This window comes from Sebastes umbrosus, chromosome 6, assembly GCF_015220745.1.
Source record: "Sebastes umbrosus isolate fSebUmb1 chromosome 6, fSebUmb1.pri, whole genome shotgun sequence".
Classification (NCBI taxonomy): Eukaryota; Metazoa; Chordata; class Actinopteri; order Perciformes; family Sebastidae; genus Sebastes; species Sebastes umbrosus.
Window position 1 is genome coordinate 6,814,067 of NC_051274.1, and position 25,704 is coordinate 6,839,770.

Genomic DNA, 25,704 nt, shown 5'->3' on the forward strand with positions numbered 1-25,704 from the left:
GGGACCCGGTCATATGCCTTCTCCAAGTCCACAAAACACATGTAGACTGGATGGGCATACTCCCAGGCCCCCTCCAGGATCCTTGCGAGAGTGAAGAGCTGGTCCGTTGTTCCACGGCCAGGACGGAATCCGCATTGTTCCTCTTCGATCTGAGGTTCGACTATCGGCCGAACCCTCCTTTCCAGCACCTTGGAGTAGACTTTACCAGGGAGGCTGAGCAGTGTGATACCCCTGTAATTGGCACACACTCTCTGGTCCCCCTTTTTGAAAAGGGGAACCACCACCCCGGTCTGCCACTCCTTAGGCACTGTCACCGACTTCCACGCGGTGTTGAAGAGACGTGTCATCCAAGACAGCCCCTCCCCACCCAGAGCCTTCAGCATTTCTGGGCGGATCTCATCAACCCCCGGGGCTTTGCCACTGTGGAGTTGTTTGACTACCTCAGTGACTTCCACCAGGGTAATTGATGATGGTCCCCCATCAGCTTCCAGCTCTGCCTCTACCATCTAATTGACACTTATACAGTATATTCATTACATGAATACAAGGTAACAAAACAGACCGCTTCACTATTTACTGGCTCCCTTCTTCTGCCTTTTCCCTCATCGAGGGAGAGGCATTGCAGTTTTTTGGCCGGCTCTTGCAGCGCGAGCGTACATGCAGATGAACGGCGCCCCTTTGCCCGTGCTCCTTGTTCGCACATTCGGTAGCGGCATGAAGGGAGACGGGCACCGGTCTGCATGTGTGCCGCAGAGCCGGTTGAGGATCAGAAAAAGTTTCAATTTGTGGGGCGTTATGTGACAAGGAGTTAGCAATCCACTTGACAAGGGCGGCTTCAACCACAGGCGCTTTAACCGTGCGCATTCGTTATCCAGCCGGAAAGCAGACGGTCCGCGAGGCAAAGTGTCACGGGAGTAAAGTTAAAAAACAAAACAAAAATTCAATTAACATTAGTCTAATGTTTTAAAATGTTTTTCCATATCTTATCATGTATGGAAAGACCTCAAATAAACACAGTAAGCGGACTGCTTGATTACTTTCAGCGAATTATTTAAACAGCATTTGTATAGGAATGATTCGGTCCCGAGCTTTTTGATCCATATAAGCGCTTGATCACTGTCACCATGATCACTATAAGCGGTTTCCAGTGTGCTGAATTCTATCTGAGACTAAAGGACCTGTTTGTAAAGACAGTTAATGTATCACCTGCATGTTCAAACACATTTTGGGAACAACCCGTCTGCATTCTGTTCTGCCAAAACATCAAAACAATACGCCACTTTGTTTTCACGCTAGAAAGCAAACAGACAAATATGACCTGACAGATGATCGGTAGATTACAGCTGTCGATTTGTCTTTTCTTCTCAGGAAGAATTTGGTTCCATTCACTGAAACCAAAACATCAAGTCTTTCTCCACAGCTGTTTTGGTTGAAGGATCATAGTGACAAGTCAATGCTTGTGATGTACCACTCCTCGCAGGGATGAAAATTGTCCGTGGCAACCAGAAAGTGCAAAATGATCATCACTAACCAAAAGTCTGAAGGGGAACTATCACACATCCATGGCACTGATGTCAATCCTTTATTATCTGCCCCTCATCGAGTCCTGAGGTACTCTGGTGTGGAGTAGTTGAAAAGCAGGAAGTCCATTCGATACAGGTTGAACAGTTTCTTCTGGTAGAAAGGACTGATATGCTTAAAGAAGCGTGCGGCCATGTTGCCGTCGGTCCTTGTGCTTTTACCAGACGTTGGAAATTGAAGCATCGCCTCCACTCCAGCCAACCTGAGCACAGCCTGAGCATCGGGTTCCAGAGTCTCGTACTTCCCCACTACGTCATAGTGGATCAGGCAGGGGTGGCAGAGGGAGTGTACCCGCTCCCAGTGCTCGTTAAAAGGTTCCTCCCGTTGGGTCCGAGGGTCCACGAGGTACTGGACAAACTCAGGGAAAGATACGTCATTCCCTTTCTCCAGAGCTTCGTGCTCCGGGTCGGGCCGGTGCCGGCGGATGATCTTGGTTCCGTAGCGCTTGTGGAAAGCGGTGTTGTAGCTACGGGTGAACTTGTTACGGTAAGCGGACACAAGGCGCTCAAAGGGCTCCCGCACGAAGATGAACTTGAGGTAGCTGCGAAGGCGTTGGTTGATCTCAGGTACCGAGAACTCAGAGAGCGTGCGGAGGTTACCCGCCACATGGGCCTCATTTGCAGGGATGGCAAGGGGGTCGGTGTAGCGGCCGTCGCTGGTGAGGACCATAAGGACACGCTTCCAATTGGTGCAGGCTACCTGGAAGTGATAAAAGAGAGCAAGATTCTCTTTCAAGCCATAATACTAGGGCTGTCAATCAATTCAAATATTGAATCGCAAATTAATCGCACATTTTTTATCTGTTAAAAAAGTACCTTAAAAGGGAGATTTGTCAAGTATTTAATATTCTTATCAACATGGGAGTGGGCAAATGCTTGCTTCATGCAAATGTATGTATATATTTATTATTGGAAATCAAATAACAACACAAAACAATGGCAAATATTGTCCAGAAACCCTCACATGTACTGCATTTAGCATAAGAAATATGCTTAAATCATAATATGTGTTTTTACACATTGCAAGAAACTTGCATCTCAACAGTTGTCTATAAATACATCGACTGAATAAGATTTTAATAACTACTTATAGCAGAAGAATGTTTTGAAGTCTAGGGGTAACAGAAGTTTTCAAAGTCTGAGACTGTCTGACAAAATAGAAGCCAACTGCTCCCCCACTCCCCTCCTTGTCAACAGGTAGTATAATGTTGCCAGGGATCCAGTGACTTGCGCTGTGGGCTATAACTTGAGCCCTGTTTGTGTTTAGCTTATATTTGTTTTACATTTTGACAAGTTGGCGCCATTAAAAGTATGCCAAATTAGCAGTTCTTGTTTGCATTTGTCCCATGACAACAATTACTGGATTACTTTGACATTGAATAAAACTTCAAACGTGATGATTCTCCGGTAAATTCAGGAATTATAAGGAGCTTATTTTTTCTATGATTTCTAGTCCCAGAAAGTGTAAAGTCTAAAAATATGTGCATCATGTCTGTGTGTTCAGATTTGATGACTCAGAGGGAGTGCTTTTTTTGACGCAAATTGCAAGCCAAATAAGCTGGCCAAACTCGTAAAACTCGGCCTTCACGTCCCTTCTTAAACTCTCACCCTGGAGGAGGCGCACTTCACAGTTTGAAAACCTCTGGTCTAGAATTTCAACTGCACTACTTAATGTCATTTTAACCAACCTTGGGTACGTAGCAGTAAATAAGGCTGTGTTTGTCATCCACAATGAGGTGTTTGAGATCCTCAGACGAAAGCACTTGGCGCTTCCTTGTGTGGCTCAGACAAGCCTGCTCCAACAGCTCCCTGCGACCTTGGAGGGACCTCTGAGCTGCCAACAGCTCCAGCTGCTTGTAGGGATGTGATCAGGGCAATGCAGGACCAATGAAAGAGGACCCAAATGGACAATTGAGAAAGGAAGAAGCAGAAACAGAAAAAAACTTTTAAGAATTGTTGCAAGTAAATTGTGTGTCCAGAGCAACTCATACAACCAGTGTAATTTTACGAGTGAAACAACAGTTAACACATGACAGATTCAGGGGAGTTTTAATATTTTGAGACAAGTAGATTTCTCCTTTATCTAAAAATACTTTACAAAAACACAGCAGTTATTACATTATCATTCATTTGGAGCTGTGTTTCTGACCACTTGGCGTATGTTACGGCCTTTACACACTGGCAGCAATTTTTTCGTGAGATTAATTCAGACATTAATATATTAATTCAAACTGTTATTTTTGTCTCGAGCAGTTCACACAGAACACTAATAGTACACTATATTGACAGTTTTACAATATTAGATGAATCGAACATTTGCTCCCCCGTTGTCGAAGTTTAGAAGCTCAACAAACTGCCATCACAGCTAGCTTGTGCCTGCCAGGCAGTCATTCTCACAGACCAGTATGAGCTGGCTGGAGCTCTCCCTGGAGACCAGTCTCATAGACGAGGGGCTTTTATTTCCTTGTTGACGGATAGTTTGTTTAAATATCACAACACACATGTCGATTATAAATTAACAGGAACGTGTTTATCTGCATTTTTGGATTTTATGGAAGGAGCTGCCTCTGACGGGGCAGAGAGATACCTGCTGAGACAACACGACCCTTTTTAACATTACTCTAATATCTGTAGGGAGATCAGTCCACTGTTGTGTTTCTGTAACTGAAAAGCAGTTTGAGTAACGTAAATGTTGTGGATCAATATTTTGATGATCCTGTTTGTCTCGCTCACTATGAGCTGTTAGAATAAATAGTATAAACCTGCAGTATCTTATAAAGTAAACAAACATAACATGAACAACTAAATCAAAATTGTATTTTTCGATAATATTGTAATAGTGGTACAAGTTCTTTTTTTTTTGTCCAGTGCTTTAAGAGCTGGTTTAAAGGATAAAGCCTTGTCTAGCATACTGCAAAATACATCACTTTAACCGTTCCATACTGCATACTACTGAGGAACGCAGTATGCAGTTTACAGTATATACTGCATACTGCGTTCGTCAGAAGTATGTAGTAGGCAGTTTTGAACACAGCCTGTGTGTTTTTTTAAAACGAATATTCGATCGACATTTTTGGACAAATTTTGACAGACCTCATGAAGTATATTTGTGTGTGTGTGTGCGTGTGTGTGCGTGTGTGTGTGTGTTCTTACCTGGTCTCCATTGTAGAGGGTCTGCAGTGGACTTCTCCTGCTTTTTCCTGGTCTGCTGTCCGTCTTCACACCAGGTTCTACAGTTAGAAAACAAAAATCCATGTGATGACGGCTGCTCGCCACATTTATCGATTGCCTATGTAGCAAAAAAATCACCATTTAATAGTTGAGTTCTGCTTCTATTATCTTTCCATCGCTCCCATTCATTTCTCACTTTTTCACAGGATTTATGTTGCAAATGTGAAACGTATGGTTCTGTTGTACGTCAAACAAAAGAACAAGTCTGCTGAATTTTCACTGCAGGGGTGCTCTGTGTTATAAGCGTGCATGCAGTGTAATGAGAAACACTTTTTTTTTTTACAACGTGTCATGCATTAGCACGGAGGTTTAAATTACACTTTAAAGATGTCCACTGAGTTATGGGGAAGGTCAGTCAGAGCCAACTTTCCAGGCCTCCTCTGCTTCTGCTTTTGTCATGACGTGTTCCTCCCTCCTCTCGTTCATAGATCCATAGGAACAGTGTGTTCCTTCCAAGCTCTCTCTCTGTGTAACTCTTACATAAGTTACATCTCTCACCCTTTTAGGTCTCTCTTTGCCCCAGCTGCAACTTCTTTTACTCAAGCTATCCTTTTTTTTTTTTTTTTTAAATTTGACTGTTAACCAGGAGTAAACTTAGCTGGAGAAGACAGTGCAAGACAAAACAAATTTGGAGAACAGCCACTACAGAAGTCTTTACATTACATGACCTAACAATGATAAATATGCATCAGTTATTAACGCCTGGTTGCATAACAGGCATTTGTAATGATGGAGCTGCTGGAGGCTCTGCTAAGTTGAGGAAGTTGGCATATCTGCTTGGAGACCTTGTTATCGTCTCTCCTCCCTCCTCCAGCCTCTATAAACACATCTGTCTTCCCCCTTCCATCCCCCACTCCCATCCCCCCTCCTCTCTTGCTCCCACCCAGTCCTGATGGCAGTCCCTGCTTGGGTCTGCAGCTGTAATGGTACTGACAGAGAATTTGTTTTGCACATGTGGCTCAACAATGTGCATCGGGTTGCTTCACATCTTTCACAAAGCTGGAATGAGATGGAGGAGGAGAATGTGCTTCATGTATGTTAGCATGAGGAAATCTACTTGAAAGAAGGCCAGTGGATTGATTGGTAAAATGCCACACCATCAGATGGAAAGTTGAAGGGCTATGCTGTGCAAGTATGGAATCCAGAAAGAGACAGAGCCTTATTCTCTCCCACTGCTTCTCTTCTTTCTGCCGAGTTCACATTAAGCAAATAAAACTGAATTATCACCGTTTTGAAATGGCACCCGAATGTAACAAGTCTCTGTGTCAGCTAAGGTCTCCTGTATCATGAAAAACCACATAAACCACTATTGTTTACAAATGCAAGTTCAAGATAAAAATCAAACTCTAAATCATATCTGCTTCCTGCCATTTTGAGGAAGTAGAAAACAAACAAAAAGGAGAACAGCGGCTGAACTGGTTATTGGTGCAAATATAGTTTAGTATAAGAGGATGTGAGATAGATAAGAAACTGAGACTGCCTCGATGCAGCCCCTCCCTGCCCTCCTCTACTGTCTGAGCTCACATGAATCATCAAAATCCTCGACTTCCTCTGGGCGAATCTGTGCCACATCATCTGATCACACAGAGATAGACATCTAAGTCTTGCTGGACCATGTTGAAAGCTTTACTGGATGTTAGGAGTAGAAGGGTACGCGTGTTCATCCCTAACCGTTCTGTGAAGGATGTTCGGTTCAGAATGCGACAACGTTTCGGTATGCCCTGTAACCCAAACTGTCAAAAAAGTGTATTAATGTGAATCTATTACTACCCTGAAAGTTTTGGCTAGACTTCTGCACCTCCTAATGGCTCTGTTTTCAGGATTTCAAAAAATCCAGCCCGTGACGGGAGACTTTGTCCAATCACAGGTCATTTCAGAGAGAGAGAGAGCGTTCCTATTGGCTGTTCATTCAACGGAGGCAGCTGTCAATCACACGCAAACTCCAATCAAATAGTCAAACCAGGCACTCACTCATTACTCATCTTCAACCGCTTATCCTGAGTCGGGTCGTGGGGGCAACAGCTCCAGCAGAGGACCCCAAACTTCCCTTTCCCAGGCCACATTAACCAGCTCTGACTGGGGGATCCCGAGGCGTTCCCAGGCCAGTGTGGAGATCTAATCTCTCCAACTAGTCCTGGGTCTTCCCCGTGGCCTCCTCCCAGTTGGTCATGCCTGGAACACCTCCCAAGGGAGGCGCCCAGGGGGAATCCTTACCAGATGCCCTAACCACCTCAGCTGGCTCCTTTCAACGCAAAGGAGTAATGGCTCTACTCCGAGTCCCTCACGGATGACTGAGCTTCTCACCCCATCTCTAAGGGAGACACCAGCCACCCTCCTGAGAAAACCCATTTCGGCCGCTTGTACCCACGATCTAGTTCTTGGGGTCATGACCCAGCCCTCATGACCATAGGTGAGAGTAGGAACGAAGATTGACCGGTAGATCGAGAGCTTTGCCTTCCGGCTCAGCTCTCTTTTCGTCACAACGGTGCGGTAAAGCGAATGCAATACCGCCCCTGCTGCACCAATTCTCCGGCCAATCTCACGTTCCATAGTCCCCTCACCGCGAACAACACCCCGTGGTACTTGAACTCCTTCCCTTGGGGTAAGGACTCATTCCCTACCCGGAGTAGGCAATCCATCGGTTTCCTGCTGAGAACCATGGCCTCAGATTTAGAGGTGCTGATCCAGGCAAATTCATATTTGATCAGCGCTGCCATTTGACCGTTTGATCTGAGTTTGCGAGTGATTGACAGCTGCTCAGAGACGGCAAGGCTCCAGCTCGGCTCTGATTGGTTGTTTTCCACTGGTCTGTGAAATCTTGCTGATGCCATTAGGAGGACACAGAGGCACATGATTTTTTTCAGATTACCTGTCTCATGCTCCACTGTCAGGATATAGTGAGCGTTTTATAAAAACAATTTATTTTTAATCATATTTGCTCCAATCTTTGCGCCCTGCTGCTTTAATCTAGCTCAATGGACAATTTGTGTCAAACTGTATGCCGACACTGTTCAGCTGAAGTCGGGTATATCTGCGGATACACTTCAAACATTGAATGTATGACATTATCACCCAAAATGTGTCAATTAGCAGAACGAAACAAAAATAGACTGGACGGCGAGTCCTTCTCCCCAGAGCGCTCAGGCCGTGGTTTAGTGGTCGTTGTTGATGTGGGTGTACTACTAGATAGATGGGTAGTAGGTTACCGAAGAGGAAGTGGATATTCTCTCCTAATTCCAATGTTCTTTTGGCTGATAGGTATAATGTAAACTGCCAGAAAAAGAGGTGGGTATACCCCATATACTGTACCTGCATATATCCTCCACTACACCTCTGCGTTCAGGCATCCTGTCACTGCAGATTCAGACATTGCCAAGTTGGCACTGACAAGTGCTTGAGCCCTGTTTTTGATATTTCGCACAGTGCAAATCAAGGAATGAAGGGACTGATCATCGAGCGAGTTCCCTGAAATATATAACTGTTTTCAGGACAGTATCGCTTACCGTCTGAAAAGACCTTTAAGATGTATTGCTGAGCATAAAGGAAGAGGAATGGTTTAGAGAGGTCACAGAAACGCCACCCGGCATCTTAGAGGTTTTAAACATAAAACCTCATCATGCACAGAAATCAGATGGTGTAAGTTGCAGGACAGGTAGAACTGAATATAATGGGTGAGGTGTCTAAGCTCTGAAGTCAACAGCACTGCAGTTCACATCTTAAGCAACTAAGCCTTCCACACACACTCAGGACGCTTCCTCAGGAAGCTGGAAAGTAGGTCAAGAGACACTTAGAGGCTCTCCTCATATTAATGGTTTATTGTAGGTTTTCAAGTATAAACACTGCACGATGGAGGGGGAAACATTTAAGTGATTCATCTATACTGATATCTCGAGGGGAAGACAGGAAAAGGGCAAAGTATATATAGTGATAATTTGTCAACTAAAATGCTTTAAGTCCTAAAACCTGAATATACTGTTATAACTTGTCAGAAAAGACTGTGTCGTTTACTTCATTTAATAAATTAGACCTTCTATTTTTATGTGCCCTAAAAAGGTAGGGTAAAGGTAATTTGCTAACAGCTAAAAAAAAAGGAATAACATAGCTTGCCACTGCTTATCATTATAAGCAGCATATGTTAATAATAATTGGTATGATGCTGCTGGTGAAAAGTGGTACATGACAGTGGAACGTCAGCGACATATCACTCAGAATTGACACATGCCACTAGAACAAGAGTGGCACAGCATCAGCCAGTTCTCTGCGTCACTCCACATCATTACACCGCCACAAAGTCTCTAAGCTTTTGTGCCTATGCTCTTGTCAATTAACTGATATTCCTCTGTAGCGTGTTTAATTGAAGTTTTTTTTTTTAACGACTTAGCATAGCACAATACTGAAGAGGCAAACAGTGCTGATGATGTTGGAAGAATGCAACCACTGCTACTTGATTTTCTTCATGCTTATGCTTTAAAACTGATGAAAGCAGTGAGCGTTTGTGAATTTTATTGGCTTTTTAATTCCCTGTGGGGCTGCAAAAAGAAACATAACAAAGATGAAGTAACTGGTGGGTTTAACCAGAACATGTCACAAGGTTTCTTTTCACAAGGACTTTGTGTCTTGCTCTGTTTCTTTTTTTTTTTATTGTTGTTACAATACTATCCATCTATAATCATTCTACTGACCCGTTATCAAGAGACTATAAAGGTCCCTGTGTCTACTGATGCCACAAGACACCAGCCAGCCAGAACAAGATGTTCTCTTCCATTAGCAGTGCTATCTTTTGTTGTGTATAAAAAGTTAAACTCAGGAATGCTTTTCTTATCTTTTATAATGCACAAACGCTTTCACTCGCACTCATACGGTCAATGTTGTCTCTGTTCAATGGAAAAAAGTACATTCAGAGCCCACTTCACTCTCATAAACCACATTTTCTTTTTTCTGTAGTGCGTCCTATCACGTACGTACCAGAAAACCACCCACTTCCTCTCAGACACAGGAAGTGATACTATGCTGACAGTTGAAGCAGACAGAGCAGAAGAGGCTCCAACATTACTACACACACAAACAGGCCCATGTTGAACTTGGATCTGTCTCGTTTAACAGCCTGACAGGCGTGTGAAGCAGTGCTGATGTTATATTCACAGACAAACAAGGTTCCATTAAGCCTGTATACCGGTCTGGATCGTTATAAACAAACTGCACTTATGACCAATCAGTTCACATAAAGTTAGTGACAAAGTTTGTTAAGAAGTATAATAAAATGCTTTCACTATGCGTGGGGCCCATTCAACAAAACGTTATTGTTGTTAATATTATATAATCTTTTTTATTTTTTCTAATCAAGAGAAATCTCTGCCCTCTGCAGACTAGCTTTCTCTTTTTTTTAAAACCTCTTCCCCTCTGTGATCATGATAAATAGGAAACTTGATAATAGGAAGTTCATCTGATGTGAGGGTCGTACAGTGAAGGACAGAAAGTGTTGTATCATGTATAGATTGTAAATAAATAAAATTGACTCGACTTAAATAGCACGTATGACTCTGTGGCATCAATAATATGAATATTGGGGGCGGCAATAGCTCAGTCCGTAGGGGCTTGGTTTGGGAACCGGAGGGTCGCCGGCTAGTACTGACGATAAATCGCATTTTTATTGTCATCGCGACGAAAAAAACACATCACAAAAGACTGAAATTCAATGATTAAGAAAAATTATTTTATTCAGAACCTGGTATTAAACGGGTCTCAAGTATATACTACGCAAGTCAATACTTTATTAATACATCTGTTCAACAAGCATAGCTATGATGTAAACATGTAGAAAACCAATACTTTAATCTGCTCTGTCCGCAGTCTCTCATTCACCACTGCTGTGTTTACACAAGCACAGCGCGTTAGCTCAGCGGCTAATTGAGAACAGTGTAAGCTATTTTGTTGAGTTACTGTAGACTTTAGTTCCGTCTAGTAAACAGTGTTAACAGTGTAAGTGTCCGGGGAGTTTATTGTGAAGGGTGGAACAGAAGGAGTGAAGCGGTGATGCGCTGTTGTTGACAAGGTTGGAGGCCGTCTTGGTGCAGACTACGGAGCCTCCGTGTTATTATTTTATCACCTTCATAAAGTATAGGTGGGGCCCCTTCTGTGTGGAGTTTGCATGTCTCCCCGTGTTAGCGTGGGTTTTCTCCGGGTTTTCCGGTTTCCTCCCACAGTCCAAAGACATGCAGGTTAGGTTAATTGTTGACTGTAAATTGCCAGTAGGTGTGAATGTGAGCGTCAATGGTTGTCTGTCTCTATGTGTCAGCCCTGTGATAGTCTGGCGACCTGTTGAGGGTGTACCCCGCCTTCGCTCAATGTCAGCTGGGATCGGCTCCAGCCCCCCCTCATCGTGATCCTGAATAGGATAAGCGGTTACAGATAATGGATGAATGGATGGAAGTATATAGGTGCAACGTAACCCTCAGCTACATGTGCTAAAAAAAAAAAAAAAGCTGTCTCTGTTGTGTAACTGTTTAGCTTAGTTTCCCACATATCTAAACTTTCTTGTAAACTGAATCTGTCTCTGCTGGCTGAGACAAACCAGCCCCTCCTCCCTCTACCAGCGGTAACGTCACCTGCAGGCAGTGAGTCACATCAGCAGAGGGAGGAGGACAGAGGACAGGAGGAAGAAGAACTGATACTGACTGATGTCTGTGTTCCTCATTCTTTATAAACTTCACTCAGGAATATTATTTATTCTATCAACATTTTAGATTGTTTCCCGTGAGATTTTATAGAGATCATACATTAACTGTTGCTGCTCTAGAAACAACATTTAGCCCTATTATTATATTTTAAATATTTAATTTTAATCCGGTTCTGAATATAAAGACAACCAGGCTGATATGTCTATAGCTAATATGCACACTTCAATATTTGTTTATTTATCGCAAGTCATATCGTAATCGCAATATTGAACAATGTTATCGCACATTGCAGATGTTCCTCATATCGCGCAGGCCCATCGTTGGTTCAAGTTCCGGCACGGACCATGTACGGAGTTTGGACTGGTGGCTAGAGAGATGCCAGTTCGCCTCCTGGGCACTGCAGAGGTGCCCTTGAGCAAGGCACCAACTCCCCAATCTGCTCCCTGGGCGCTGTAGCTGCCAACTGCTCCTAATATACTAGGATGGGTTAAATGCAAAAAGCTAAATTTCACTGTGTGCTGTGCAATGTACAATGTGTGACAATAAAAGTTGATTTCAGTTTACATTTACATTAAAGAGGTAAAATTACGCTTAATTGCACTTGAAAGGAAGGCTTTGTCTTTATGAGGGCCACGTAATGGAAGTTTCCATGAGCTGAAAGAAAACCACCATGTATTTTGCTTTGATCGAGGTATATAAAAGTCTGTTTTACCGTACAACTGAAAGTGACAGAAAGAGGAAAAAGGATGTCACAAATGAAAACAACCGAAGAAAGGAAGAGACGAAGGGGTTATCAGGCCGTCAGACTTTCTGTGTTTGTTTTGAGCGTAGCTCGATTCAAAGGTGTTACACCATCCACACGCTAAGAGCTACACGTGGTGGTAATTAGAGCAACAACATGAGGTGATTTTACGATCAGTGATATCCTTTCTACTGGGGCAGGCAGTTCATTTTTATCTCACTCGTACCCTCCTTATGTTCACTCTCAGTTCTTTCAAATAAAAAAAGCCAACAGAAACATTCCTGCAACAGATTTGCATGTGAGGGGCCAGGATGACAGAAGCCAAAAGGGGATTAAGTGACCCAAGTACATAATGCTTTTAGACTTAGAGCTGGGAGATATGGCAAAACATTTTGTTATGATACTTTTTTTTTGTATCAGCCAATACTAAAGCAGTATAAATCAAGGCACTTTTTCGGTTGAGCTAAAAAATCCCCTTAAGCTTTAAAATTCCACAGTAGTAGATTCAGAACCAGAAAAGTGAAAGAGACAGGAAAATCAATTTAAATAAACAAATTACACAAGAAATAAATAAAAATCTTCAATGTCAGAATAAATGTCAGTATAAATGTTTACAGCCTGGGAGCGAGTATCTTAGGTCAGTTGTGTTAAAGCAGTTAAAATCAACCTTTTCTCACCGAAAAAGAGAAAAAAAACAGTATGTACAATGTGAGTTACATCGAGTGAATATCTCTGTAAAGGGGCAGACTTGTGTTTACCCATAGGACCCATTTTCATTCACATATCTTGAGGTCAGACGTCAAGGGACCCCTTTGAAAATGTCCATAACGCCAAAATTTAGCGCTACTACATCGCGTTATTTTGCATTCTTCCCGACAAGCTACCTTCACTCAAGCTTACAAACTGAGCCCGCTACAACCTCAGAAAGACAGAATAACGGCCCAGCCGACCAGTAGGCCGTCGGAATGCTAGGGGGTTAAGTAGCCTAGCCTAGTGGTCAAACAAGCCTTTAAGCAAAGTACTGCCACGCCACAGAGGTCTTGATACCACAGCTCTTTACATTTAAGGTTGTTGTGACTGTTGAGCTGCAGCTTTCTGTGCCGACACAGTTTATTTGGGGAAGAATGCTGTCTGTTCCTAAAGGGCAGCCATATCAGTGAGTAGGGGTGTCACAGTTCTCCAAATCCACGATTCGATTTGATTTTCGATTTAAACATGCTTGATGTTAGACAATCGAGTCTTTATTCATAAAGATCAACAGATCATTGGTTTTATGCCCTGACATATACAATTTCAACATCTTCTTTAAAAAAAGAACTGAACTCCCTTTTTATTTAGAAAGTGTTTCAAAAACTAGACTACAACAGTCAACAATATAAAAAGCAGCGTCTTTTCAATACCAGTATCTGTGTGACCCAACACAGTACAGAATCATTAGAAAAACAAAACAGAAATCCTTCTACAGTGCATTACAAGTGAGCTGTCCCGCTACCTTGTTGCTACTATCAGCTGCTCTGATTCAACAACTAGTTGAAAAACGTGCATGTAGGCTGAAATTCAACCTTGGTGTTGTTCTGCCGGGAGATGAAGTGATTTAACGTTAAACCAAGTAAGAGTAGAAGAGTTATGAGTAAGGAAAAATAACTAACTAACTTACTAAAGTCCGCTAGCCGCTAGGCTAATTCATGCAGTGTAAAATGCCACACACATGCAGGAAGTGCCCGGAGTATTATCCCGAGAGGTACGGCCCACATTTCCCATCATGCCTGCCTAGTCCCAAGTGCTGGACTAAGTAGTTTAAGTTTGCTGTTTTATGTTCCAAAATGCACTTGTTTTATGCAAATGTATCTGTACAGTTATTATTGGAAATCAATTAACAACACAAAACAATGACAAATATTGTCCAGAAACCCTCACAGGTACTGCATTTTGCATAAAGATAATGCTCAAATCATAACATGGCAAACTGCAGCCCAACAGGCAACAACAGCTGTCAGTGTGTCAGTGTGCTGACTTGACTATGACTTGCCCCAAAACTGCATGTGATTATCATAAAGTGGGCATGTCTGTAAAGGGGAGACTTGTGGGCTCTATATCTCCCGGCATAGAACCCATTTTCATTCACATATCTTGAGGTCAGAGGTCAAGGGACCTCTTCGAAAATGGCCATGCCAGTTTCGCCAAAATTTAGCGTAAATTTGGAGCGTTATTTAACTTCCATCACGACAAACTAGTATCACATGGTGCCAATTGATTCCTTATGTTTTCTAGTTTCATATGATGCCAGTATCTAGCTCTAAAACTACAACTAAAGCTACAACCTAAAAACGCTGATTGCGTTAATGCGCTAAAGAAATTAGTGGCGTTAAAAGAAATTTGCGTTATCGCGTTTAACTAAGAGTTAGTTGTAATTCGAGATCGAGTGGGAGAACCACTGATGCTATGTGCTCTAGTTTTTATATAGTGTTTGGGGAGGGGTTATGATAGGGATTGGCTCCAGTGCATCATCGAGCCATGATTTCAGGCCCACCCAAAAGTCCTGTACACAAAAATGGAAAAAAACAATTTAACGGTCTAACTCCAAACTTCAATACTACAGTATATACTGTAGTTTAGAGTCTTCTCATGTTTTCAGAAATTATTTTCTAACATGTATAATGTGTTGAGAAACAAGTCTCTGATTTTACTTTACCCAGACTTCAATGTTAACGGTTTTAAGAAAAAACAGGCAGCCAGAAGGCTTAAAGATTTACAAGATAGAACAGGTTAGGGATATCAATAAATAGACTTTTGATACACCACACAAGAGTATGGCAGAACAAATAGCCAGCAGGTGTAGCATGTGGTGTACGGCGCTCTCTAAAGAGCTGTCAGCATTGTGGGGGGACCTTAAAGGCATCACGACATTCTTTGTTTCGCTACAGCAGCAGACAGTGATGCCAAAGTCAGATGACAAGTGGCAACATGCATGCATGCGCATAAAGTAGCGCTGTTCAGTTACAAGATTACACATAGTGTGTATGAATGGGGGTGTGTGTGTGTGTGGGTGAACGAGCATGTTTGTCGGTAAATACATGTGTTCAATGACAAAGTTTATAGTGTGCGTGTGTGTGTGTGTGCATGTGTGTGCATGTGTGTGTGTGTCTGCAGCAGGTTTAGGTAAAAAAATGACAAGGTGACTTGTACACTGACTCTGTGTGGTTAAGACACATCAGAGCAGGCCTTGACGTTGCCTAGTTGTGAGGTGGAATCCATCACTGTCAGAAGAACCAGCCGTGTGGATTCTGTTTTTGTGAACTAGAATGTAGAGCATCAGTGATATCTGGCAAAAAGCAATCTTCAAACAACTGTCATCCATCTGTGGCAGTTTATTTTTTTAATTCAGCCCAGATTTGATCAGTGTGACAAGAGTTGTGACAGAACACTCGAAACATAAAACAGTGGCATGGCGTAAAGGAGAACTGCTGCTTCAAAAATGTGTTATTCAGATGCCCGTGGGCATTTCAGCTCGATCAGCTTGAATTCACTATTGTCTCCTATAGCTGGGAAAGAGAGAGAAGAGGGTTCCCACCCTCTACTATGTGAAGCCATGAAGCCATGCCCAGCAACTGAAGTGGAAATGTTGGAGAGGGTGAATGTAGAGCAAACAGCACCATGAACAGAGAATATGTTCATTCAGAAATTGTGAATCTACCAAGAGTAAACCTCAGACATACAGTTAAAGTCCTGGTCCAGCTCAAGAATAACAGTTCAGTTTCCAAGCAATGATGCAAACAAAACATGACATACAGCCATGTGATATCCTAAAATCTTATAGACGGGTTTTGATAGCTAACGTTAGCGGTTAGCCCTCAGTCGGAAACGTAACGCCAATAGTCAATAAAGTATTGCTGATATGTCTGATTTAAATTTAAATGAACGTTAGCCAACGTTAGCTTCCACGGCTGCTTGTTGTTGTGATCACGGGGGAGGAAGAGCGGCTGTCCCGGTAGACTACCAGACATCTCCCCTTCAAAATGTAACACCACGGGATACCGCAGTGAGCTTTCCCCCCGTCGTAGTCGTGTAACGTTACAGCATTTTTAGAGCCGTAACGGAGTCTTGCATCACTTTTAAGCCTTAATATATATATATATAAATATTTCCTTACAGTGTGGGTCGATCACTCTGTTGCTGATCAGTTCATTTTTATTGATCTGTGGAGCATGACAGCTCGCCATAACCACCCGCTGTGTGACTAGAATGCTTTTGCCCACCAGGCCTGGATCCATAATCTCCTTCTGTTTTTAGCAAAGGAATGTGATCCCCCCGGAATATTAAACATTTTCCATCCATCTTTTCTGCGGTTGGTGCAGTTTACTGCAGTTTACTGCACAACAACTCCTTGTTATCTCTGCTTTAGAGCTTGGCTCTGCTAGACATGCCGTGCTTTCTGCCTCCTAGTTGCGCGCGCATCTCTGTGATGACGTTGCACAGAAACCCGTCTATTGATCTTATGACAAGTATAACCATACGCTGAGAGTGCAGGTAGATTACACGTTGTACTCCTTCAACTGAGCGGTACTATCTCTCTAGTTTTTTATCAAAATGTGAAAGTTGATGGAAAGAGTAAGTGTGGTTTTGGTGCTCGGGGGTGTTGATAGAAAATGGTTTCCTGTGTCAAACAGCAGGGCTGAACACTTTAGAATTAGCACTATTAGCACAAGTGTGGATTTCCCGTCAAATGCTGACAAGCTCACTCCACCTTTGACAAGTGCACACTCTGGCGCCCCACCCTTCCATGCTGGGCTAAGATACTTGGCATCGTAACACACACGCTCAAACGACATAGAATGACACTGCTGAGTCAATGCAGCCACATAAAAGAGAGTCTGAGAGGAAATAGAAACTGGGTGTTCAGCTCTATTTCTGTTCAAATTATGATGTATCTAATAAGAGAGGCTGACTGGAAATAGCACGTTAGAGGATTTTCCTCAGTATGTCAAAAGCGTTTTTACACTGGCTTGAGGGAAGATTTTTTTTTTGGTGGGGAGTCAAATAATTAAGTAGTGATGGGAACATGTTTGAGGAATCACTTAACAGGCCCATTTGCCAAAATGCAGCTGATGGATATGCACCATATTTGCATTTTATTGTTGATAAAAAAAAAAAGAAAACTCTTGTAAAAGCTTAATGAAAGCAAGACATGTAAAATATCTTAACAGGGACAAAGGGAGGGAATCACTTTTCCAGTAAAGAAAGATCCCAAAGTTCTGTTTCAATGCCCAAGTTTGGATAGAGGGGGGAGTGATTACGGGGTTGATTTCCCCTTTCCCATCGGCTATGGCTTTGTCAAAAAGCCCACAGCACAAAGCACAAGGATCTATATTCATGACTTTAAATCCATGCATGAACATGATCCTGCTGAGGTGCTGACCGATCCTTGGACTGATCCTCCTGGGTGATATGCTTGCCAATATGACTGATACAGCCTGAATCCGTCTAAAAACTCAAAACAAACTAAACTCTTCCAAGTTCAAGATGACGTCTTCAAATGTCTTATTTTGTAGTTTCATAGAGGAATAAGAAAAACATCAAATACTTACATTTGAGTTGTCAGAAAAAGTTTGCCTAAAAAATTACTTAAATGATAAATCAGTTATAAAAACAGTTGCTGATTATTTTTCTGAAGATAGACTCATAAATGAATGCCACTAATCGTTTCAACTCCTTCATTCGACAATCAAATACAGCTGCTGCCATTGTTAGTATTCAATATGAAGCTTTCAACACACAACAGTAAATGGATACATAAATTATCTATCAAATTTTGACATCGGCTTATACTCTTGGCAGTCTGTGGCTCTCAACAACGCAAACCACATTTTTTAAATAAATTACATAATAATAACATTACATAATGTTACATGTGGTATGGTAGTTAGCCAATGATTCTGGTACACACACCCGGACTTTCACGTTCACCATACACTGTAAGTTGCATAAGTGTTGGTAATTTTGTGCAGACAAAAATCAGACAAAATGTCCATTGAAAGGGACTGTATGTAACTCTTTACATGTATAAATCGCTTTTTATTGCCAATGTGTGAACAGGTTATAACCTACCCTAAAAAATGAGACCTTCCGCGACTTCCTGGGTTTCCTCTATCAGCCTGTAGTCTGCTTTTAATGTGAAGAACGCAGGCCCGTTTTTCTGGGAAAATCCAACGGATGTGATGTCATGCGCACTCGCGAGTGTCTTTGCCGTAGCTAAGGTTTGGTAAGAAAGAGTCTGCCAACGCCAACAAACAACCAGCCCCCACGACAACTCAGAATCCAACACAATCTCCACGGAAGCACAAAAAAAACTAAGTTATAACTAGTGAAGCCCGTCTGGCAAAACAGGAATGTGACCAACGCCTGGCAAAAACTAGTGTTGTGGGAGTTAAGCAGACCCAGTGCGAAGAATGTGTGTGCACGTAAGAAGTGAGTGGTGAAGCAAGAGAGAGAGGCAGCGAATGTGTGAGAAAAACGAGCGAGCGGCGGAGCAGAAGAGAGTTAGTTTAGCTTTGAGAATATCAGGGAAATGTACAGTGGAAGTTGCAGTTTGTGCAGAAATAAATGCTGCAGCTCTTCAAGACCAACAGAGTTTTCCTTTGTCTTGTTTCCCTGCTGCTGAGTGAAGTGACGGGGGTTAACTCAGAAGCAAAGTGAAGTAGGAAAAGTTAACACTCGGCCGGGCCTTCGATTCATGGGGGGACCTTTGTTTGGTAAGCTAACATCACTGCCAAGCATGTGAAATATATAGTGATATTGTGGTTTTAGCTGGCTAACGTTGCTAACGTTAATCAACATGATGCCTGTCCATCAAGTTCAGTGTGAGAACAAGTGTGAGCTGACTGTTGTTGACTTAACGGCCACAAGTGTCACTGTTAACAAGCAATTTCGGTTCTTACAAAGGGTCCTTTTAAAGTCAAAAAGCTTGTCCAGCCATATTGCTAAACCGTGTGCACTCAATGACATACACCTGGCTGTAACTGAGCTACAGTGTGCTAAAGTCTTGCTTTGGTTTAGCCAAAAGCACCATGCTACACATCATTTAGTTAGTTGCCCACTGCCAAACACCAGTGTTTAAAATTCTCGCCTACAACTTAAGCTCAAAATAAGCGGACATATCTGAACCTAACCAACTCAAATTCCTTAAAAAGAATAACAGTTAACAGAGCAACAAATCTGCCATGACACGACTAATGACTTTATAATAGCGCCTTGGACAGGACTCATGTTTTCCTGAGTGCTAATACCCAGGGTGTTGGCACAGGAAGTCAGACAATAGAAGCACAACAATAATATGCACTGTGCTTCCTGTCCGATATTTAACAGTACGTTTAATTAGGAGATGTGGTTTAGAAGACAAGTGAACTGGAAATGTGAGGGTATTTTAAAATGATTTGTCTTTGCACCAGGGGCAAGTATTATTATCCTTTTGGGGAAGGGGAGCTCGGTGTTACATGAGGGTTTTGTGATAGCAATGAAATTAGCAAAAAACAGATCAGAGGAGACTTGTGAAAAAAAAATAAGCTTTTATCATATTTACAGGTAAGAGTGTATATAATTATTTTGTAACTCATAAGACTGGAACAGTTACTGCAGTACTATATATAACGTAATATATAACGCCAACCACAGAGTTAATCTTGTTACCATCAGCACTGTTTTCTTCTGTTTGATCTCAACAAAGCAACCATCAACAGTCAATCCGGCAACATTACTGGAAAGAAACTCACATCCTCTTTCTGGTGTTCTGTGAACATCAATTCTCCACCATGCCAAATTAGGCTGCCTGATCACAGCTGTGCAGCACCATATGACTGTATGCAGAGTTGGCATATAAATACACTATGAAACTGCATCATAAAAACTACCAGTGTTACACAGCTAAAGGAAACAGATTCATGACACATCATCCAGTTTGGGGTGTGACATCATGTCATGGTCATGATTGTTTCCATGAAATGTGTGTGAATCAGAAGTGTTGGTGTCTGGTCACAAGTTCAAAAGTTTTCTTTCAAAAGTCATCCTGGGGTTTTAATGTTTTGTTACTTAAGTATACTGTATGTAGACGAGGAAGAATTAGTTCTCAAACTGCATTCATCACAGTCATTATACCAGATAGAACTTTATACAGGAGGTTTTGACAGAAACTTATCTGGATTTCAAATATGAAAAATGTCATCTTATGAAATCTCATGAACAACTATCAAGAAAGGTTGAAATGTAATTTTAAAAAAAAGCAATAAACAAGAAATAAATCACATCATCTCACGTGGGTACTAAGGCTGTCCGCGGCCAAAGAAATTCTTAGTCGACGAACACTCATACGATCGTGTCAACTAAAAGATTTGTTGATTTAATCGACAGATCTGTAAAACTGAGTTTCTCCACAGAGTTACACAAAAGCACCACTTTAAATGTTGCGTTTACCAGAGATAAGCTCATAAGTTTAGTCGAAGACCTAAAGACCAAAACGACCAATTAGTGAACTCATCGACTAAGGGGGGGCAGCCTTAGTTGATACACTAGTAACAGGGCTGGGATGAAATCACAAATACATAGGTGAATTGATGTTTTTTCCAAAGATTGAGGATTACTGGCTGGTTCCTCCTGTCCTGTTTCACTTCACTGTGCTCCAGTCAGATGGAAACGAGTAGAAGTGAGAAATGAAAGGTAATGGAAATCAACGGGATAGTACAGAACTAAACTAAATATTTGGTGTTGGTTTTCAAACTGTCTCTGACTAAGATACACAGTAATTAAGGAAGCCCTGTGCTTTGTTGACATCCTGTGAATTAGTCCTCTCTGGTGTGGCTCCAACATGCTTTTCATGTGGCCTGCGTGTCTACTGGTGGGATTGTACATCAGACGAGCCTGAACAGGTCAGGCTATAAGGATAATATACACCTAGCTGGTGGAGGGGGGTCAATGGGAGTGCTAGTGTGTTGCTTGTACTGCAGGTTTGGCTACATGCATCTTCTGTGTCTACCACTGACATCTATGCATATAGACCAGGTGTGGTGGTCTATAAAAGGTGATTTACTGCTGCGATTGTAAACTGGGGTGTGTGCTGGAGACAATCCAGGTGTAGTTATGGTTGTAATGATGCTTTTTAATGTTCTACTATTTCTAAATCATTATCTTTTATATATTCAGCCCAGCGGCACAGCAGTTTGTGAAATAGTCAATTTAATGTATTGATAGACACGAATGTCACATTTTTTTCATGATGGTCAGCATGAAATTAATTTGTATGTAATCCACGTAATTGTGATCCAGGAAGTATAAAGAGCGACGAACAGCGCGTAGGAAGGCGGTCAGGGTGGAACAAAAAATACAAGACTTTCGCCCATGAGACCGGTGTTGGTGTCCCGTGCGAAACCAGTCAAAGTTGATTTATTTGTCACGTAACTTCCGTACTTCCGTTGCAGCACTTCCAGTGTTATTTAAACCCAAACAGTGATCTTTTCCTAAAGCTAACTAAGTAGTTTGTTGCCTAAGCCTAACCAAGTCGATCTTTTCCTAAACCTAACTAAGTATTTGCTGCCTATGCCTTAACAAGTTAATCCTTTCCTAAACTTAACTAAGTAGTTTGCTGCCTATGTCTAACCAAGTGGATCTATTCCTAAACCTAACTAAGTTGTTTTATTTTGAAAAACTGGAGCGGAAATTGACACGTGTGTCACGTGTTGCTGGACATTCGTAGGAAAACACACTAAAAATACGTCGTTGAAAGTCGTGATGAGCGTCACGAAAAAAAAGGGGAATTCGTGTAAATGTACACGAATCAAATAGATTAAATCTTGTGACTATTTCACAAACTGACACGAGACTGTGTTGATACATTATGACACATATGACAACTACAGATGATTTGACAAATACCTTCACATATACTGTTTCACATAAGCTGTGAAAAATCACCCAGTTCACCTCAATACTTTTCTGTTTCAGCAAAAAAAAAAAATGATTGATCGAGCTCCTCTTGCCATACAATGTCACTAAAAACTGGGCACTGGTTTCTCTTCTCTGCACCATTCTACTACTACTCCTCCTCCTCCTCCTCCTCCTCCTCCTCCTCTCTTCTTTTATTATCCACATGGAAAACATTTATGTTCCTCTTCCACCCTCTCCTCCTCCTATGACCATGTGTCATTTTGCGCAAATCAATCATACCCCTTTTTCCCTCTGACTCCTCTCCCTGGGAGTCTGCAGTCCCCTGGGGGCCAATCTTGCCTTTTCAATGCATAGAATGGGCTCAACCCAGGAAACAAAGGGAGAGGAGAGGAGAGGTAAGAAGGGTTAAAGCAGAGGAATGCAGGGGGTCTGTAGGAGGGGGGCTTTCAAAACATTACACTGTTCACTGTTCAGCTTATTCATTCTTCATTTCACTCTATTTGACACAGTAAAACACACAAGTGTTGCTAATAGTGTCAAATTATTGGAAGACAACACAGCCATATTTAAAAAGCCTGAATGCTGCATTAAAAGTGCATACAAAGACCACCACACTAGTTATATTACTTGTGACATTCATATAGCCTACTGTGCTATATTCACTTGTTTTAATAATCGTGTATCACAGCTGTTACCCTGCACTATATTCACTTTTAACAGTTTTCTTCATCTCCTTGTATTTTTATATCTGGATTATATTTTTTATGTACTTCGCACTACTAACTTTTTTACTGCCTTTTTACTAACATGTTTTGCACTATGGAACTGTGATGCTGGAAACTTGAATTCCCCTCAGGATCAATAAAGTTACTATCTATCTATTTATTCCTATAGAAGCTTATTTTTTGATAACCCCAAATCCAATGTGCCATTTCCACTGCAATTATCACCATTCATGATACTAAATGTCTATTAAACACAACACCAGACATGATACTGGCCTATATGTGCACACAGGAGCAGCTTGTATAGCTATAGAAACTCTATAGTGGTCCTTTCTTTATGGTCACTATGGTACGTTATATCTAGAGCAGTATTACTGTCGTTATTTCAGCCAAATAACAAGACAATACAGCTGGTGTTGTTGTCAAGAAGCCGAGTGTGAGTGTGGCCTCACTTACCTGGCTTGGTGATGCTCTGGTAGTAAAGCACGATAACGAAGAGCGAGCCGAGGCACGTCGCCAGGAACAGGCGTCCTCCTCTGGGCATCTTCATCCTGAAGCCCCGCTCTGCTGCTGGCTCTGCTGGCGGAGCCCCCGACGGTTCATGCGAGACCACCCGGCGGCGGACGAGGATGCGAGACTATTCATTAAGATTTCGGGAGACGAAAAAAAAGAAAACCCAACAACCCATCCAGTAATAACGTTTAGCGGGATAATTGAAAGACCCAGCAATTAATGTTTAACGTTGAGTGGAAGAAACATCCAGAACCGCTCAAGCGCTCTCTGCTCTGAGCCGGTTTTGGTTGTTAAAACAACGCTATAACTTGATAAATGATGACCAATTAAGCACAGCCACCTTTAGATAAAACATTTAATAATGTCACGTTGATAATGACAAGCCCTAAAGCGATATTAAACCGGTGTGAATAGACAGTTCTGCGTCTCCTATCTCTAGTTGTTAGTGATGTCTTCTTGAGTTTGTCGAAACTACACAAACTTTTTCTTCTTCGCCAGACATGGACGAGGCACCATGCCATGACGTCACGCCCCCCTCTCTCAAAGCGTGCTCTCTCTCGACGATTGCTGCATGCCGCCTTCGCGTACTGTTGGAAATTTTACATGTAGTGACTGAGAGAGTCGTGTACTTTTTCAAGTGATGTATGCTCAGCTGCTCGGTGTTATGTATGTAGCATGTATAGTACAAGCGAGATGTGTCATCACTTTCTGGTTAAAAAAAAAAAATACAGGCAACTTTTTCGGTCTAATGATGAAAAGTTACCATGCGCCCACTGGATTTCCATTACAGTCGACCTCAGCAGCATGGGCTTTTACGAGCAGCACTTTAAGGCAGCATTACAGTCGTTCTCCCAGCAGAGATTTCAACATTGACTAAGTACATCATGTCCTGTCTCATGCAATAACTGACAGCTAATTGCAATAAGACAATAAGACGTTTTATGAAATAAATGAAATAAAGAAATACAGAAACATGAAACATCCTGACTGATGAACATAACCAAAAAATATGAAGAAAATATACAGACAAAACACATACACAATATGGACACAAATTTGTGTGAAACATTAGTCAAATATCTGTAGTCCACGTTTTATTTTCAGTCCCATTTGAACTTGCTGATTGCAAACCTAGAAGCTGCAGGGAACAGCAGTGGGCTTCTGTTGCGTCACTGTTAGAAACTTAAAGCTTGAGTAGGCAGAATGTTTTTGTCATCATTTGGGCAAAAATTACATAACAACCTTTCAGCATATTGTAATTTGAGTGTTCTGAGAGAAAACTAGACTTCTGCACCTCCCCATGGCTCTGTTTTCAGGTTTTAAAAAAAATCCATTATACTTTGGCCAATCACAGGTAATTTCAGAGAGAGAGAACGAGCGTTCCTATTGGCTGTTCATTCAATGGAGGCAGCTGTCAATCACTCACAAACTCTGATCAAACGGTCAAACTAGACAGCGCTGTTCAAATGATGTATTAATCTTCGGTTACATTAATGCCTATTTCTCACGTAAAATGTCTTCAGAAACATCGTGTAGTGTACTGTTTAGATGTAAAAATGTGTAAAAAGTTTGCTCCGGCTGGTGGGCGTTGCTTGGCACTTCCTCAACTGATCTCACAAACTTTCTCACAGTAAACTAAAATATGTTTCCGAAAACATTTCAGGTGAGCAATAGGCATTACAGTAACAGAATATTGATTCATATTTGATCAGTGCTGCCTAGTTTGACCGTTTGATCGGAGTTCGCGAGTGATTGACTGCTGCTCAGATACCTTGTTGTTTTCCTCCAGTCTGTGAAATCTTGCAAATGCCATTAGGAGCACCGGATGACATCGGTGGACACAGAGGCACATGAGTTTTTTTTTCAGATTACCTGTCTCATGCACTACTGTCGGGATATAGTGACTATTTTATAATTACTTTTTTAATCATACTTGCTCCAATCATACCCATTGCTGTTTTAATATGGCTGCAGTACTGACCCAGTTTCTTCTTGATTTGTGCACCATCATGCCGTATGAGAATCTCACAATCACACAGCACAATCTATCAATTTCAATTTGTACTGAAGATTTATAATTCCAAAATAAATCACAAAGTAACAGTAGGTTACATTTACCATTGTGTAACTTTTAGAATCTATATGTCTGCAAGACTGAACAACTGTGTTTTCCTGAACAGTACTATTTGACCTTTTTTTTTTTTTATTAAATCCTTAAACCTCACCATCTGGACATGATCAAATTCCACTCTGCTAGACTTTGTAGATAAATTGCATTTCCCCCCCCAGTCGTTTTCTTACCAGAT

At 41.8% G+C, this 25,704-nt stretch overlaps 1 protein-coding gene across 2 annotated transcripts; it reads right to left on the reverse strand.

Annotated features, from left to right (window-relative positions):
- Positions 1–507: 507 nt before the first annotated feature.
- Positions 508–23,922, reverse strand: LOC119489482 (carbohydrate sulfotransferase 11-like). 2 transcript variants are annotated; one of them, XM_037771972.1, is made up of 4 exons: positions 23,342–23,922; positions 4,734–4,810; positions 3,269–3,430; positions 508–2,280 (listed from the first exon to the last, which is right to left on the reverse strand). In XM_037771972.1, exons 1-4 carry the CDS (start codon positions 23,433–23,435, stop codon positions 1,597–1,599), a joined length of 1,017 nt encoding a protein of 338 aa, XP_037627900.1. In that variant the 5' UTR covers positions 23,436–23,922; the 3' UTR covers positions 508–1,596. The 2 variants fall into 2 exon arrangements, with proteins under 2 accessions (XP_037627900.1, XP_037627899.1); XM_037771971.1 differs by having other exon boundaries at positions 3,269–3,433.
- Between the last annotated feature and the right edge of the window lie 1,782 nt (positions 23,923–25,704).